Raw genomic sequence first — 16,003 nt, forward strand, 5'->3', positions numbered from 1 at the left:
TAACAATTGCTCTCACTGGTGTCAAGCCTAGCTCCAAATCCAGGTTCATGTAAAAGTGACAAATTCGACTTGACCATCATCTTGGCCGGGGGGCGGGGGGCGGCGGCGGCGGCGGCGGGGGGGGGGAGAGTGGATATTTTTTTCCAACCTCTAACCTTGTTCAAGGCTTGTGAACATTTCTAATTTTGCTTTCAGTCCTATTCTCCAAGTGTCTTTACTTCAAATCAATAATTTTTCAAATTTTTTTATTGTTTTACCCATCAGGAAAACTAATGTAAGTCACTTAAGTTTGCCTTTTAACTCAACCCCCACCTACAGCACCCTAGCCATGGCCTAGAATCATTCTTCTTTCTCTATCTGAACCCTTTCTAAGGCAGTTCCAACAATTTGAGATATGGCAACCAAAGCTGCATACTGTACTCCAGAATTGGCTTCATCATTGATCTGGGCAATAACACTGCAGCTTGTTTTGACTTAAATACAAATGTTCCTCAAATGCATCCCAGGACTTAATCTGCTATATCTCCAATGGCTTCACATTGACCAGAATCTTTCATGGCCTAACCACTGATCATTCTGCCAATACAGCTTCAATGCAATCTATACATGATGCCTTCTTGATTGTCAAGCAATATTTACAACACAACTGCTGATATGAAGTAGTTCCATATCAGTGTCCGGTGTCTAAATGGTGGGAATGAACTTAATGAATCTCAGCTCATTAAATTTACCACATCAAAAGGGTGTAGAAATGTATCATGATAAGAGGTTCAAATGTTTCTAGTCAGTACATCTAATTATGTTTGAATTATAAATTTGTGTCACTGACATCACAAAAGGAATCATGATAGCAAAGCTAACTGTCAGCAGAAATCAGAAAACTGAAGAGCCCGTTCTTGGTGGAACCTTGATTACTTCAAAATGCACTTTTGTTTCAAATGCAAGTTTAAGATCGCCTCATTGTGCTTAAAATTGTTCTAATTTGGAAAGTAGAAAAAATATCTCTGAACTCAGTTGGTCCCATCACTGGTGCAAGTAGAAAGATCAGTCATTGAGCCTCATGCTGCCGGGTAAGAAGGGCCAAGCAGCTGGAGCTGGAAACCTGTTGATGCAGTGAACTGGGCTACAGGCCTGGAATTCCACAAATCACCATCACAGGTTAAATCTTTATGGATGTTTTCAATAATCCAAACAGCTGGAAGTTATGAATGGGTATAATTCAGGAATTTTAAAAGCAATGCAAACAAAAATCTATCTACTACCACAGGTTAAAACTGAGAATGGATTATATGCACAAAACGCACTGAGAAAATATGGGAAATGATATTAACCTGGCTGCACTGTATCAAAATTCTTTACCTGAGAGACTATATTTGATAAACCAGCTACACATTTTTCAATTAAGAGAAAATATGTAACTATTTACCTGGTAGAAACAAGATCATTGTTCCTCTATTTTCTATTCTGCAGATCTCTACTTTGATTTTTTAGTTTTTTATTTTAAGTTGTCTTAATGTTTCTGCTGTTCTGTACAGTTTAAATGTTTTTGCTGCATGTTGTTTCATTTCAATGTGGCATCCTGGTAAGGTATTTCACATCCTTTTTCCTCAAAAAAAGAATTTGGGAATGATAAAATATCAATACCTTTGCATTTTAGTGGATATGGCATAACAAGAAAGCACCTGGTATATCCGAGTTCAGTCAGCATTAACAAATGATCTTTGATGCACACAAGCACAAACTGAAATAATCTGTACTGTACTTACCATTATCAGCTGTTTCTCTCCAGTTTAGCTTCTGCTGATCTACTACCAGCATCCTTCAACCTAAGTGTACACATGTCCTAGTATCTCCATATTCTACATCATCAACACCAACATCCATCAAAATACGTGGTAACCAACCGAATACAGCAGAGACACATTCAATTAGCATTATACAGCAATATCCTGCACAAATTTACTCTCTACTAGATCCTGTTGCTTTGAAACCTAAAACAATGCATTGTTCACAACATCAATGCTATTCCATGCCAATAAATAAGACAGAAGACAGCCAAGACGAAATAACAGCAGGGCATCCATATAACGCAGTCAGTACAGTATCATCTCCGACTTGAAAGACAATGATGTATTTACTAGCCAATTTTGTTTAGGAGTTGACGTTTTAAAATTGTCCATTTTGACTACTGGCATTCAATTATCAGTCACAACAATGCATTTCGACAGAAAAGAGTATACTCTGGCAGTAAAGAATTCGCACCGCTCTCTCTTAGTCACTTAAATCAAATGTAAAATTGAATGAATCAGCTAAATTTCTGAGAACTCTAACCACTAATCTTGCAAGATAGAATTCCTGCATGGGTTTCTAACCTTCAGCTCCCTGTAGGTGCACATCAACTATAGTATAAATTGATTTAGTGGGAGATTTCTATTAGCTAGAGTGCTACTCTCAACACGAAGCCCTTTCCTGCTTTCTGATCAATAATTCAAACCGAACCCAACAGCAATGTCAATCAAGCCAAACTTACCAATTGCCCATTTGCTGTATACTCCAATGATTAATTGCAAGGTTATAAAACAAAAAAAAGGAAGGACTTGAAATAAATTATGTACAATTATCCTTTGGTTTCTGAGCAAATGTTTCAGGCACTTGCCGGTGTGAGCTCTAAAAGGATTCACATTATATACCAGATATAGCTGTGTAAAACTCAACCCTTAAATTTTTGCCTAAAAAATCTTAAAAATTCAACTTGATGCAGATATATAGAGTAGACACAGAACTTCTACAAAATATAATTAAGCGTGGATGAGGGGGAAAGGAGGGAGGGAGGGCGTAAGGGAGGGAGAGGGGAGAGGGAGGGAGGGAAAAGGAAGAGGGAGAGGGAGGGAGAGGGAGGGAGAAGGAGGGAGAAGGAGGTTTGGGCGCGCGCACGGGGGAGAGGGGGGGCCAGGCACATGCACTGAACAGAAATATGGCCAGTAGCAGCCATCAGCATTTCCAGCAGCACTGACACACCCTGTTCCAAAGCTGCACATGCCCCCAGTTTCATTTTATGCTTCGTCTCATCCAACGCCTCAACAAGAAAATTTTTCTCTTTCTCTCGAGTGCTAAGGAATGCAAGCTCCAACAACTCATCAACACCAACACCCATCTAGGACCCTCCACCCCTGCCTGTCCCTCTGTCCCCATCCCATCATCAAATCCCAGCCCCGGCCGTGTATTCACCATACCCCCTGACCTTCCCCTCTCTGATGCTGAACGTTCATTGCTCAGCAAAGGACTTTGTTTCATACCCTTACGCCTTCATCTCAATGAATTTCGGGCTCGGCACGATGCTGAACTCTTCTTCTGCCAACTTTGTCTCCGTGCTCACTTCTTTGGGCAGGAGTCCTCTCCCCGTTCAACGGATCCTTTTACCCGCCTCCAGAATTCTCTCTCCACCTGGACCCCTCCCTCTGGATTCTTACCTTCTCTTGATCTTTTTATTGAGAACTGTCGGCGTGACATCAGTCGTCTCAATTTCTCTGCTCCTCTCACCCACTCTATCCTGTCTCTCTCTGAACTTGCTGCACTCCATTCTCTCAGGTCTAACCCTGACATTGTCATCAAACCTGCTGACAAGGGTGGTGCTGTTGTTGTCTGGCGCACTAACCTCTACCTCACAGAGGCTGAGCGTCAACTCGCAGACACTTCCTCCTACCTCCCCCTGGACCATGACCGCACCACTGAACATCAAGCCATTGTTTCCAGGACTGTCACTGACCTCATTTCCTTTGGAGATCTTCCTTCCACAGCTTCCAACCTCATGGTCTTCCAACCTCGGACAGCCGCTTCTACCTCCTACCCAAAATCCACAAACAGGACTGTCCCGGCAGACCGATCATGTCAGCCTGTTTCTACCCCACGGAACTCATTTCTTGCTATCTTGACTCCATTCTCTCTCTCCTTGTCCAGTCTCTTCCCACCTACATCCGTGATTCCTCTGACACCCGACATCATATCAACAATTTCCAGTTCCCTGGCACCAACCGCCTCCTCTTCACCATGGACGTCCAATCCCGCTACACCTCCATCCCCCACCAGGATGGTCTGAGGGCTCTCCGCTTCTTCCTCGAACAGAGGCCCGAACAATCCCCATCCACCACTACTCTCCTCCATCTGGCTGAACTTGTTCTCTCACTGAACAATTTCTCAAATTCCTCTCAATTCATCCAAATAAAAGGTGTGGCTATGGGTACCAGAATGGGCCCCAGCTATGCCAGTCTCATTATGGGGTATGTGGAACATTCCTTGTTCCAGTCCTACTCCGGCCCCCTTACACAACTCTTTCTCCGGTACATCGATGATTACTTCGGTACTGCTTCATGCTCTTGTCGGGACTTGGAAAAATTTATTAATTTTGCTTCCAATCTCCACCCCTCCATCATTTTCATGTGGTCCATCTCTGACACCTCCCTTCGCTTCCTTGACCTCTCTGTCTCAATCTCTGGTGATAGACTGTCCACCAATATCCGTTACAAGCCTACCGACTCCCACAGCTACCGTAACCACAGCTCCTCACACCCCGCTTCCTGTAAGGACTCCATCCCATTTTCTTAGTTCCGTCGCCTCCGTCGCATCTGTTCCGATGATGCTACCTTCAAAAACAGTTCCTCTGACATGTCCTCCTTCTTCCTTAACCGAGGTTTTCCACCCACGTTCGTTGACAGGGCCCTCGACCGTGTCCGGCCCATCTCCCGCACATCCACCCTCACACCTTCCTCTCCCTCCCAGAACCATGATAGGGTCCCCCTTGTCCTCACTTATCACCCCACCAGCCTCCGCATTCAAAGGATCATCCTCCACCATTTCCGCCAACTCTAGCATGATGCCACCACCAAACACATCTTCCCTTCACCTCGCCCCGGCGGCATTCCACAGGGATCGTTCCCTCTGGGACACCGTGGTCCATTCCTCCATCACCCCTTACACCTCAACCCCCTCCCATGGCACCTTCCCATGCAACCGCAGAAGGTGCGACACCAGCCCTTTTACTTCCTCGCTCCTCACTGTCCAAGGGCCCAAACACTCCTTTCAAGTGAAGCAGCATTTCACTTGCACTTCCCTCAATTTAGTCTACTGCATTCGCTGCTCTTAATGCGGTCTCCTCTACACTTGGAGAGACCAAATGCATACTGGGTGACAGCTTTGCAGAACACCTTTGGACTGACCGCAAGCATGACCCAGACCTCCCTGTCGCTTGCCATTTCCACACCATCCTGCTCTCATGCCCACATGTCTATCCTGGGCCTGCTGCAATGTTCCAGTGAAGCTCAACGCAAACTGGAGGAACAGCACCTCATCTACCGACTAGGCACTTTACAGCCTTCCGGACTGAATATTGAGTTCAACAACTAGATCATGAACTCTCCCTCTCCATCCCCACCCCCTTTCCGACCCCCACCCCACCTCCCCACCCACCCCACCACCCCCCCCCCCCCCCACCCTTTTCCAATAATTTATATATATTTTTCTTTTCCCACCTATTTCCATTATTTTTAAATGTATTTCCATCCATTGTTTTATCTCTACCTTTTAGCCTATTTCAATCCCTTGTCCCCACCCCACCCCCACTAGGGCTATCTGTACCTTGCTCATCTTGCTTTCTACCCTTAATGTCACCATTAGCACATATCTTAGCTAATATCACCACCTTAAACAACTCTTTGTCCTTTTGTCTATGACATCTTTTGGCTACCTTCACCTATCACTGGCCCTCTATCTAGCTCTACCTGTCCCACGCCCCACCCCCCAAACCAGCTTATATTTTATCACTTTTCTATTTTTCCTTAGTTCTGATGAAGAGTCATTCGGACTCGAAACGTTAACTGTATTCCTCTCCACAGATGCTGTCAGACCTGCTGAGTTTTTCCAGGTATTTTTAGTTTTTGTTTTGGATTTCCAGCATCCGTAGTTTTTTGCTTTTATCTTAGTACAACATAGGATGCTTGTCAAACTAGTAGTGGCTTGAACAGAAGCACAGTTTTCACCATCCGCTTGTTAGAAATGGAAGCTCTGGGAGCACAGTAAAGAATTAAAAACAAAGTCTGAATTTCCTTGGGGTTGTCCCAATCTCCAGCAGAAGATCAGAGGAACCCCCAGAGGAACAACATGAATGGTTGAAAAGCTAGTTCTCAAAACATTCAACTTATCTCCCCCAAAACCAAGGATGGAATATACTAATTTATAGCACACTTAGCATAATAGTTTACATTTTTAGATCTTACACTAGATACCCTACATGGGTTCATCAAACACTCCTAAACCTCCATGCATTTTGTCTGAGGTAGTGTGTGTTCTAGGAACATAGGACAGGAGTAGGCCATTTAGCCCATCGAACCTGCTCCGCCATTCAATTAGATCATGGCTGATCATCCACCTCAAGACCACTTTCCTGTGTTATCTCCATATCCCTTGATGACATTTGTCTCCAGGGATCTGTTTTGACTTGATTGATTTCTGTTTTGATCTTGCTCCTTGATTGAGATTCCACAGCCCTCTGGAATCCAAAGATTTGCCACCCTCAGTGAAGAAATTCTTCCTCATCTCAGTCTTAAATGGCCTACCCCTTATTCTGAGATTATGTCCCCTGGGGCAGAATCTTTGGCTCAGTAAGCGGGCCCAGCCCCCGCTCGCAGAGGCGTAAAATGATGCACGATGATGTCGGGCGTGTGTCCCAACGTCATCGCACATCATTCAGATTTTCAGTTTGGCGGGCGCACACCCAAGTCGGCTATGCGCCCGCCAAACTGTCAAAGCCTATTAAGTTCAGTTAACTACCAATTAAAACAATAAACTGTGCTGCCTGTCCAACCTTAATGTTGGCGGGCAGGCGAAGAGCCCAGGCGGCCTTTGCATTTTTCATGGAACTTCATCCACGGGCAGGATGAGGTTTCATGAAGGTTTTTAAAAGTTTGAAAAAATTTTGAATAAAATTCATAGACATGTTCTAGCTCATGTGACAGTTTCACATGAGGGGACATGTCTTTAAACATTCTTTTCTTTATTAAAATTTTTTATCTGTGCCTCATGGAGATTTCTGTGCTCTTTCACGTGCATGCACGAAAGAGCGCAGGCCCCAACTCAGGCAACCAGCCCCCGCCCGCACAGGGGGCGCTCAGCACTTCTGGGTGTGTGTCATGCTGGGCGAGCCTTAATTGGCCCGCCCACATAAAATGGTGGCGCCCAGCTGATCGCAAGGCAACGATTGACTGCACGCACATCCGCACCCGCATAACCCCCCCAACAGGGAGAAGATTCTCCCCCAGGTTTTAGACTTACCTGCCAGGGGAGACATCTTGTCTACATCCAGCCTATTACACCTTGTAAGAATTTTCTAAGTTTCAATGAGGTCACCCCTCATTCTTCGAAGCTCTAGGGAATACAGACTCAGTCTCCCCAATCTCTCCTCATTAAACAATCCTGCCATCCTAGGGATTAATTTGGTGAACCTCCATTGTACTCTCTCTATGGCAAGTATATCCCTCTTTAAGGTAAGGGGAACAAACCTGTACCAATACTCCAGGTGAGGTCTCACCAAGGCTCCCTACAACTGCAGCAAGACATCTTTACTCCAGTACTCAACTTCCCTTGTGATCAAGGCCAACATACTATTTGCCTTTCTAACTGCTTGCTGTACCTGCATGCTAACTTTTAGTGACTCATGAACAAGGACACCCAAGGGCATCCTTTGGACACCCGCACTTCTCAATCTATCACCATTTAAGAAATATTCTGCCTTTCTGTTTTTTTTCTACCAAAGTGAATAAACCTCACATTTATTCACATTATATTCCATCTGCCATGTTCTAGCCCTTTCACTTGGCCTATCCAAGTTCTCTTGAAGCCTCCTTGCATCCTCCTCACAACTTACATTTCTACCCAGTTTGGTGTCATCAGCAAATTTTGAAATATTATAATTGATCCCCACATCCAAATTATTTATATCATTTGCCTGCTCAGTACCTAAAGATAGCAAAACCTAAGAATAAACAGAGAACTACACAATATTGGTGCACAGGAATGCAACATGTTCTGTGTCATGAAAGTATAATAATTCTCATAATATTATTGTAATTTATTATAAAAGTAGGTTAATAGTGGGGCTTGGGTAGTGTGTGTGTGTGTGTGTGTGTGTGTTGGGGGGGGTGGTGGGAGTGGGAAAATTTAATGGAATGGAGACAGCTGGACTGGAGGCTTTGATTTATCAAAAGAAGCTAGGTTTGAAATGCTAAGTACATAAACATGGCTGAAGTCTTAGAATGTGAGGTGAGGAGAATTCGCATTTTTCGATAAATTAGGGTAGTTTGAATTTCAAAGAGATGATAGGATGTTGCACCTAGCCAGAAAAACTAGGCCGAGCAGTGTGTTTATTTTTCCCCAAAGGTTACTGATAATATAAATCTTTTCATGATAATATTATGAGGAAGGTAAAGTTCCAAAGACATATAGTGGGATTTACATTAAAAGGGAGAAACATGTATAAAGGAGAATGAGTGATTTGTCAGGGAAGGCATCGTAAGATCTACCAGAAGTGTGAAAAGCCTCCAGTATTTGTGCATAAAGTCAGCCATCTACAGAAACTGAAGCTGGAAAAAGCCACTTTGAGTTCTGCTGTCCAGGGTATTGTGTTGACTTGCCTGGATCTGCTTAAATCTATCTCTTCTTACTATTGCCTTAATGGGGGTGTAACTGGAAGCCAGATTAATTGGGGGTCTTAGGAGTTATTATAGTAGTAATTTATAGACCTATTATTTTGTTAATAAATGTTTAATTTAGTTTTCAAATAATCTTTGAAGTCTTGGTGGACTTATTGCTTCTGAATTCAAGGCACGCATCTTGAAATAAAATACAAATTGCAAAACCGTTGTGATCAAGTTTTCCTTGTGGGTTTAATCCGTCTGACAAACATCATTTGCTGCATCATAATAGCCGTCACATAAATCTTCTTTCTTTAGTAGGTGGATTAAACATATGTTCTATCAGACAGAAGCTCTGGCTATGCATTAATGAGCTATTTAACTAAAGCAAGTCAATGAACAGCATTCTGCTTAAGACATACAAATTATCCTGTCCTGCACAGCAGTTCGAAGACTCTTCCCTTGAGCATCATTTAACCAAACCAGATCCCTGAAACCATTTACTCAGTTCTCATATGGTGAATCACAAGCACTGAATCAAACTAGTCAGGCTTTCTGCAGGCTGAAAATTGACTGTAGACAGATAAGCTAAGTGGAGGCAGCTCAATTGAGTTTTTCAGCAAAATGAACAAACTTCACTGGTTGTGCTCCTGTTCAGCTGGTCCAACCCATGTCTTTATTCCAGATATAACTGTCAAAGAACCATCATCACTGGCTGCCTTGTTTTGTTAATATGTGCCAGATTCCTTGACTTCAAAGAGCTGGTTTGAAAAGCTTTACACCAACTTCTTTAACTTGCATAAATCTGCTAATATTTTGCCAAATAAGCCTGGAACCTGCAGCAGTTCAGCACTTCTGAAATGAATAGCTCCAAGGAAATCAGATAAACTTCACCTATTCAAATAAACTGCGCTATCTGTCCTATATGTTGCAGTAATAACCCCAGAAATTGTAATTAACTCTATAGGTACTATTAGGAGCAATAAGGAGTTCAAAGCAATTAAATAATCCAAACAAAAATGTTTTTTTGTTGCAGCAATTTAGCAGTAAATATCTAATTCTGCTCAACAGATGTAAGATAAAAAGCACAAGGAAAAGCTAAGGGTGAAATTGAAGCTTGCCTCTCTCTAACTTTAGCTCACCTAACATGGCATCAAATTGCATTTTAAACACTCCGACGGCTTGACCTTGTCTACCTTGCCTATTAGATTATTCTAAAAGTTTATCACTTGCACAAGTACATCATCAGAAGGCAACAATTCACATTTCTCTGGATTACATTTTACTTGCCATTTGTCTGCCCAGCTATGCAATTCATCAAAACAACTTGTTACCATGTGATATGTACAGGAGGAGGTGGTTATATTCCCTTAGTTTTACAGTGAGGCTGCCAATGGAACCCTTGGCTTTAGCAGCAACATCTTAATATATATGCAGTGACACCACTGACATCCAGTATTCCAACAAACAACTCTTTTCCTCTGAAAAGCAATTCATAAAAAACGTTTTACTTTTAAGAATAATGTCTACAATAAAATGACAAATACAGAACAACTGAGATACTAATTTTATGAAAAGGTTTCAATTTTCATACCTGTTTCTTCAGGTGAACTTGGTGAAGCACTGTCCTGTGATAGGGTGGTCCAGCTTGAATCTTCATCACTGGGAGCAATGTTCTGCATTTTACTTAATGCACAGTCAGTTTTCCCTCCCAATCTGGGTGGATCTTTTTTTATTTCAGGGCTGGAGGAAATTGTGGCCATCTGGCAATCTTCAGGACTAGCAGACACACTCTCATCGCTGGCTGGCTCATCATTCACTGCAGTTTTATCATGGGACAGGTCAGCATTTTCCTCACTATCAATAAGATTGTTGCTATAATTTTGCGCTGATTCACGAGTGGATGACTCCAGGTCTGCATAGTAATTCAGAAAGCTCTTACTCTTCCTTGGTTGTAATGTCAAAGGCTCAGTGCAAGACGTGTCTTGCAAGCTTGGCTCCTTGCCCTCCAATTTTTCTGAGATTATATTTTTGACAACATTTGCACTGATGTTTTTATTCATGACCTGTTGGCCCTGTTCTGCTGCTTTTCGCAGCTGATTTTCTCCGTTCTTTGCCAGTTTCGAATTGGCGTTATTTACTATAACTGGCGATGCTGTTGTCTCTCCCAGGCCCATTGCAGCCTGGATATTAGTCAAGGCATATTTCTTCCTGCACTTTGGAGGAGTGTTGTTCTTGATTTCTGTGTTCTTTATTTCTGAGTTTACTAATTTGTTGTGAGAGGAACGAAGGTTAAGTGTGTTTGGTGGCGTAGCTGAACTATTGCGATTCACTACATCTGTTTGGCTGTTGCTGGTTGCAAGGAACACTGACATAGTGTCCACAGTGGAGTCAGCTGAAGAAAGCAGAGGAGGAAACCAAAATTAAGCCAAATATAAAATCCAAATTCCCTTATAGTAATCCCTGACTATAATACTACTACATAATACCAAGGCCCCAATTTTGATCTGCAATCTGTATCCGATTATCTGATCTCAGTCAAGGCAGCAGTATGGTCATTCCAGTTTGCCCCAGTGTCAGTTAGAGAAAGGTAGAGTGGATATGTCCCTGGACCAATCATTATCCAAAGGCCACTGATGGAAGCATGCATGAGGGTACGTCCCAGAGTTTAGGGTCTATAAGGAAGCTGAAGGCATGGCCACCAATGGTGACGCAATTAAAATTGGGGATGCTCAAGAGGTCAGACTTCAATGAGTGCACAGGAGGATTGTGGGGCTGGAGGAGATTACAGAGATAGGGATGGACAAGACCATGCAGGTATTTGAAAACAAAGATGAGAACTTTAAAATCAAAGTGTAGCTTGAACAGGAACAAATATAGGCAACGAGCACAGAGGTAACAGGTGAACAGAACTTAGAGTTGTGGATGACCTCAAGTTTTTTTAAAAATTCATTCATGGGATGTGGGCATCTATTGCCCATCCCTAATTTCCCCTAACTCAGAGGGCATTTAAGAATCAGCCACATTTCTGTGGGTCTGAGAGTCACAAATAGGCCAGGCCAGGTAAGGACAGTAGATTTCCTACCCATATTAGTAAACCAGATGAGTCATCATTAGACTTTCAATCCCAGATCTTTATCGAATTCAAATTCCACCATCTGCTGTGGGATTCAAACCCAGGTTCCCAGAGCATTATCCTGGGTTTCTGGATTACTAGTCTGGAGACAATATCACTATGCTACTGCTTCCCCTTCACGAATGATAGAATGTGGCAGCAGCCAGGAGTTCATTGGAATAGTCTTAGTCGAGGTAACAAAAGCATAAATTCAGGGTTTCAATAGCAAATGAGCTGAGGCGGGGGCAAAGTCAGGTGATGTTACAGAGGTGGAAATAAGTGGCCTTAACGATCATGTAGATATGTCCCCCTACAAAAATAAGAGTGGTACTGGCAAATCTAGACCTCCCTGGTTGTCTAGAGGAATACAGGGGAAGAACAAACAGAAAAAGAAAGTGTACAATAGGCACAAAGAACTAAGCAACGCAGATAGCCTAGATGAATATAGGAAGTGCAGGGACGAAGAAAAAAAGGAAATAAGGAAATCAAAGAGAGGGCATGAAAAAAGATTAACAAGTAGAGTTTAAGATAACCCAAAGATGTTTTACCAATACATCAATGCTAAAAGGTTAGTTAAGGAAAAAATGGGACATATCAGAGATGAAGATGGAAACTTGTGTGTAGATGCAGAGGCTGTGGGAAGGGCTTTGAATGGATATTTTGTCTCCGTGTTTACAAAGGAAAGGGAGGACGTAGATATAGTAGTCCAGGAGGAACACTGCGGGATATTGGACGGGAAAGTCATAAAGAGAGAGGAAGTACTCGAAGGGTTGAAATCCTTGAAAGTTGATAAGTCATCAGGGCCAGATGGATTGTTTCCGAGGATGCTGAAGGAAGTCAGGAAGGAGATAGCAGATGCTCTGAGGATGATTTTCCAATCTTCACTAGATACATGGGAGGTACCGGAGGACTGGAGAAATGCACACATAGTTCCATTGTTTAAAAAGGGATCAAAGGAAATGCCAAACAATTATAGGCCAGTTAATCTTACATCAGTGGTGAGCAAATTAGTAGAATCAATCCTGAGAGATAGGATTAACTGTCATGTGGAAAGGCATGGACTAGTCAGGGATGGTCAACATGGATTTGTTAAAGGAAGGTCTTGCCTCACAAATTTGATTGAATTCTTTGAGGAAGTGACAAGAAGGGTTGATGAAGGTAGTGCAGTGGATGTTGTGTACATGGATTTTAGCAAGGCATTTGACAAGATCCCACTTGGCAGATTGGTCAGGAAAATAAAAGCCCATGGGATTCAGGGTAATGTGGCAAACTGGATAAAAGGTTGGCTTTGTAACAGGAAACAAAGGGTAACGGTCGATGGAAAGTTATCTCAAGTGGTGTTCCACAGGGCTCGGTGTTGGGACCCTTGCTGTTTGTGTTATAATTTTAACGACTTGGACATGAACATGGGGGGCACAGTTGGGAAATTTGCAGATGACACAAAGATTGGCCAAGTAGTGGATAGTGTAGAGGATAGCCATAATCTTCAAAACGATAAAGATGGGTTGGTGGAGTGGGCGGTAAAGTGGTAGATGGATTTTAACATAGAGAAGTGTGAAGTCATACATTTAGGGAGCTCAGACAGTTATAGAGATCACACAATAAATGGGAATATACTAAGAGGGGTAGATGAAGTGAGAGATCTTGGCGTACAAGTCCACAGGTCCATGAAAGCAGCAGTTCAAGTAGACAAGGTTATAAAGAAGGCATATGGAATGCTCTCCTTCATTGGCAGAGGTGTAGAATATAAAAGTAAGGATATAATGTTGGAATTGTATAAAACACTGGTGAGGCCGCAACTGGGGATTGTGTGTGGTTCTGGTCACCACGTTACGGGAGGAAGGTAATAGCTCTGGAGAGAGTGCAGAAGAGGTTTACACGAATGTTGCCAGGGTTAGAAAAGTGTAGCTATGAGGAGAGAATGGATAGGTTGGGGTTATTTTCCCTGAAACAAAGAAGGCTGAGAGGTGACTTGATTGAGGTGTATAAAATTATGAGGGGAATAGATAGAGTGGACAGGATAAAATTGTTTCCCTTGGTGGAGAATTCTAGAACCAGGGGACATAGATTCAAGATAAGTGGCAGAAGGTGTAGGGGGGAACATGAGGGAAAACTTTTTTTATGTAGTGTCTGTAGTGTTGTGTATGTCTGGAATTCGCTGCCCAAGTTGGTGGTAGAGGCAGAAACTTTAAACTCTTTTTAAAAAGTACTTGGATCTGCACCTAAAGTGTTGTAAGCTGCAGGGCTATGGGCAGGAAGGTGGGATTAGAAAGGGCACCTGGGTGTCCTCAGGCTGGCATGGACAAGATAGGCTGAATGGCCTCCTTCTGTGCTGTAACTTTTCTATTGTTCTATGGTGTAGATAGCTGGTTGGAAGCTCACCTTGGGGTCAAATATGACACCAAGATTGTGAACAGACTGACAGACTGGCTTTGTCTCAGACAGGTGCCAGGGAGGGAATTAGAGTCGCTAGTTAGGGGGTGGAGTTTGGAGCAGGAATCCAGGACAATGGCATCATCTTCCCAATATTTAATTGGTGGAAATTTCTATTCACCTAGTGCTACTATGAACACTAAGGTGGTTTTTAAAGCAAACAAAGAATTTTACACATTTGCGTCAAGTTCCCATTCCTAATTTTGTCTCAAGGAATCGCCATTTGTGTCATGTAAACTGAAGAACATTATTGCTATAATATTGAATTCCAAATAATAAAATGAAAACATTTCAATTTACCATCAGATAGTGCAGCGATATCACCCTAGCTAAAAACAAGGAGTTTAATGTACTAGATACGCCTCATCTCTTCAAGGTGACAAGTCCTATCTTTATTACAATGCAGTGCGATTCATCACAACATTAAATTCCACAATGATTCAATTACATATACAATTGTAAATATAGAAACAAAAAACTGCGGATGCTGGAAATCCAAAACAAAAACAGAATTACCTGGAAAAACTCAGCAGGTCTGGCAGCATCGGCGGAGAAGAAAAAGAGTTGACGTTTCGAGTCCTCATGACCCTTCAACAGAACTGAGTGAATGTTAGGAGAGGGGTGAAATATAAGCTGGTATAAGGTGGGGGAGGGTGGGGGGAGAGAAGTTGGGGGGGGTTGGGGGGCTGGTTGTAGGGACAAGCAAGCAGTGATAGCAGCAGATAATCAAAAGATGTCACAGACAAAGGAACAAAGAGGTGTTGAAGGTGGTGATTATTATCTAAACGAATGTGCTAATTAAGAATGGATGGCAGGGCACTCAAGGTACAGCTCTAGTGGGGGTGGGGTGGAAAGAATAGCAGGGCATAAAAGATTTTAAATTAATGGAAATAGATGGGAAAAGAAAAATTCATATAAATTATTGGAAAAAAAAGGAAGGGGGAAGAAACGGAAAGGCAGTGGGGATGGAGGAGGGAGTTCAAGATCTAAAGTTGCTGAATTCAATATTCAGTCCGCAAGGCTGTAAAGTGCCTAGTCGGAAGATGAGGTGCTGTTCCTCCAGTTTGCGTTGGGCTTCACTGGAACAATGCAGCAAGCCAAGGACAGACATGTGAGCAAGAGAGCAGGGTGGAGCGCTAAAATGGCAAGCGACAGGGAGGTTTGGGTCTTTCTTGCGGACAGACCGCAGGTGTTCTGCAAAGCAGTCGCCCAGTTTACGTTTGGTCTCTCCAATGTAGAGGAGACCACATTGGGAGCAATGAATGCAGTAGACTAAGTTGGGGGAAATGCAAGTGAAATACCGCTTCACTTGAAAGGAGTGTTTGGGCCCTTGGACTGTGAGGAGAGAGGAAGTGAAGGGGCAGGTGTTGCATCTTTTGCATGGGCACGGGGAGGTGCCATTGGTAGGGGTTAAGGAGTAGGGGGTGATGGAGGAGTGGACCAGGGTGTCCCGGAGGGAACGATCCCTACGGAATGCTGCCGGGGAGGTGAAGGGAAGATATGTTTGGTGGTGGCATCATGCTGGAGTTGGCGGAAAAGGCGGAGGATGATCCTTTGAATGTGGAGGCTGGTGGGGTGATAAGTGAGGACAAGGGGGACCCTATCATGTTTCTAGGAGAGAGGGGAAGGCGTGAGGGCGGATGTGCGAGAGATGGGCCGAACACGGTTGAGGGCCCCGTCAACGACCGTGGGTGGAAAACCTCAGTTAAGGAAGAAGGAGGACATATCAGAGGAATTGTTTTTGAAGGTAGCATCATCAGAACAGATACGACGG

The 16,003-nt window shown here is 43.2% G+C and overlaps 1 protein-coding gene across 4 annotated transcripts in view; it reads right to left on the minus strand.

Moving 5' to 3' along the window:
• Positions 1–16,003, minus strand: part of apbb2b (amyloid beta (A4) precursor protein-binding, family B, member 2b) — a 377,678-nt gene that overhangs the window by 192,055 nt on the left and 169,620 nt on the right. For all 4 annotated transcript variants that reach the window (XM_041190683.1, XM_041190685.1, XM_041190682.1 and 1 more), the window contains one exon: positions 10,276–11,076. In XM_041190683.1, coding sequence (XP_041046617.1) covers positions 10,276–11,056 — 781 coding nt within the window. In that variant the 5' untranslated portion in view covers positions 11,057–11,076. The remainder of the gene's footprint in view (positions 1–10,275; positions 11,077–16,003) is intronic.

The sequence above is a fragment of the Carcharodon carcharias genome, chromosome 1 (genome assembly GCF_017639515.1).
Source record: "Carcharodon carcharias isolate sCarCar2 chromosome 1, sCarCar2.pri, whole genome shotgun sequence".
Classification (NCBI taxonomy): Eukaryota; Metazoa; Chordata; class Chondrichthyes; order Lamniformes; family Lamnidae; genus Carcharodon; species Carcharodon carcharias.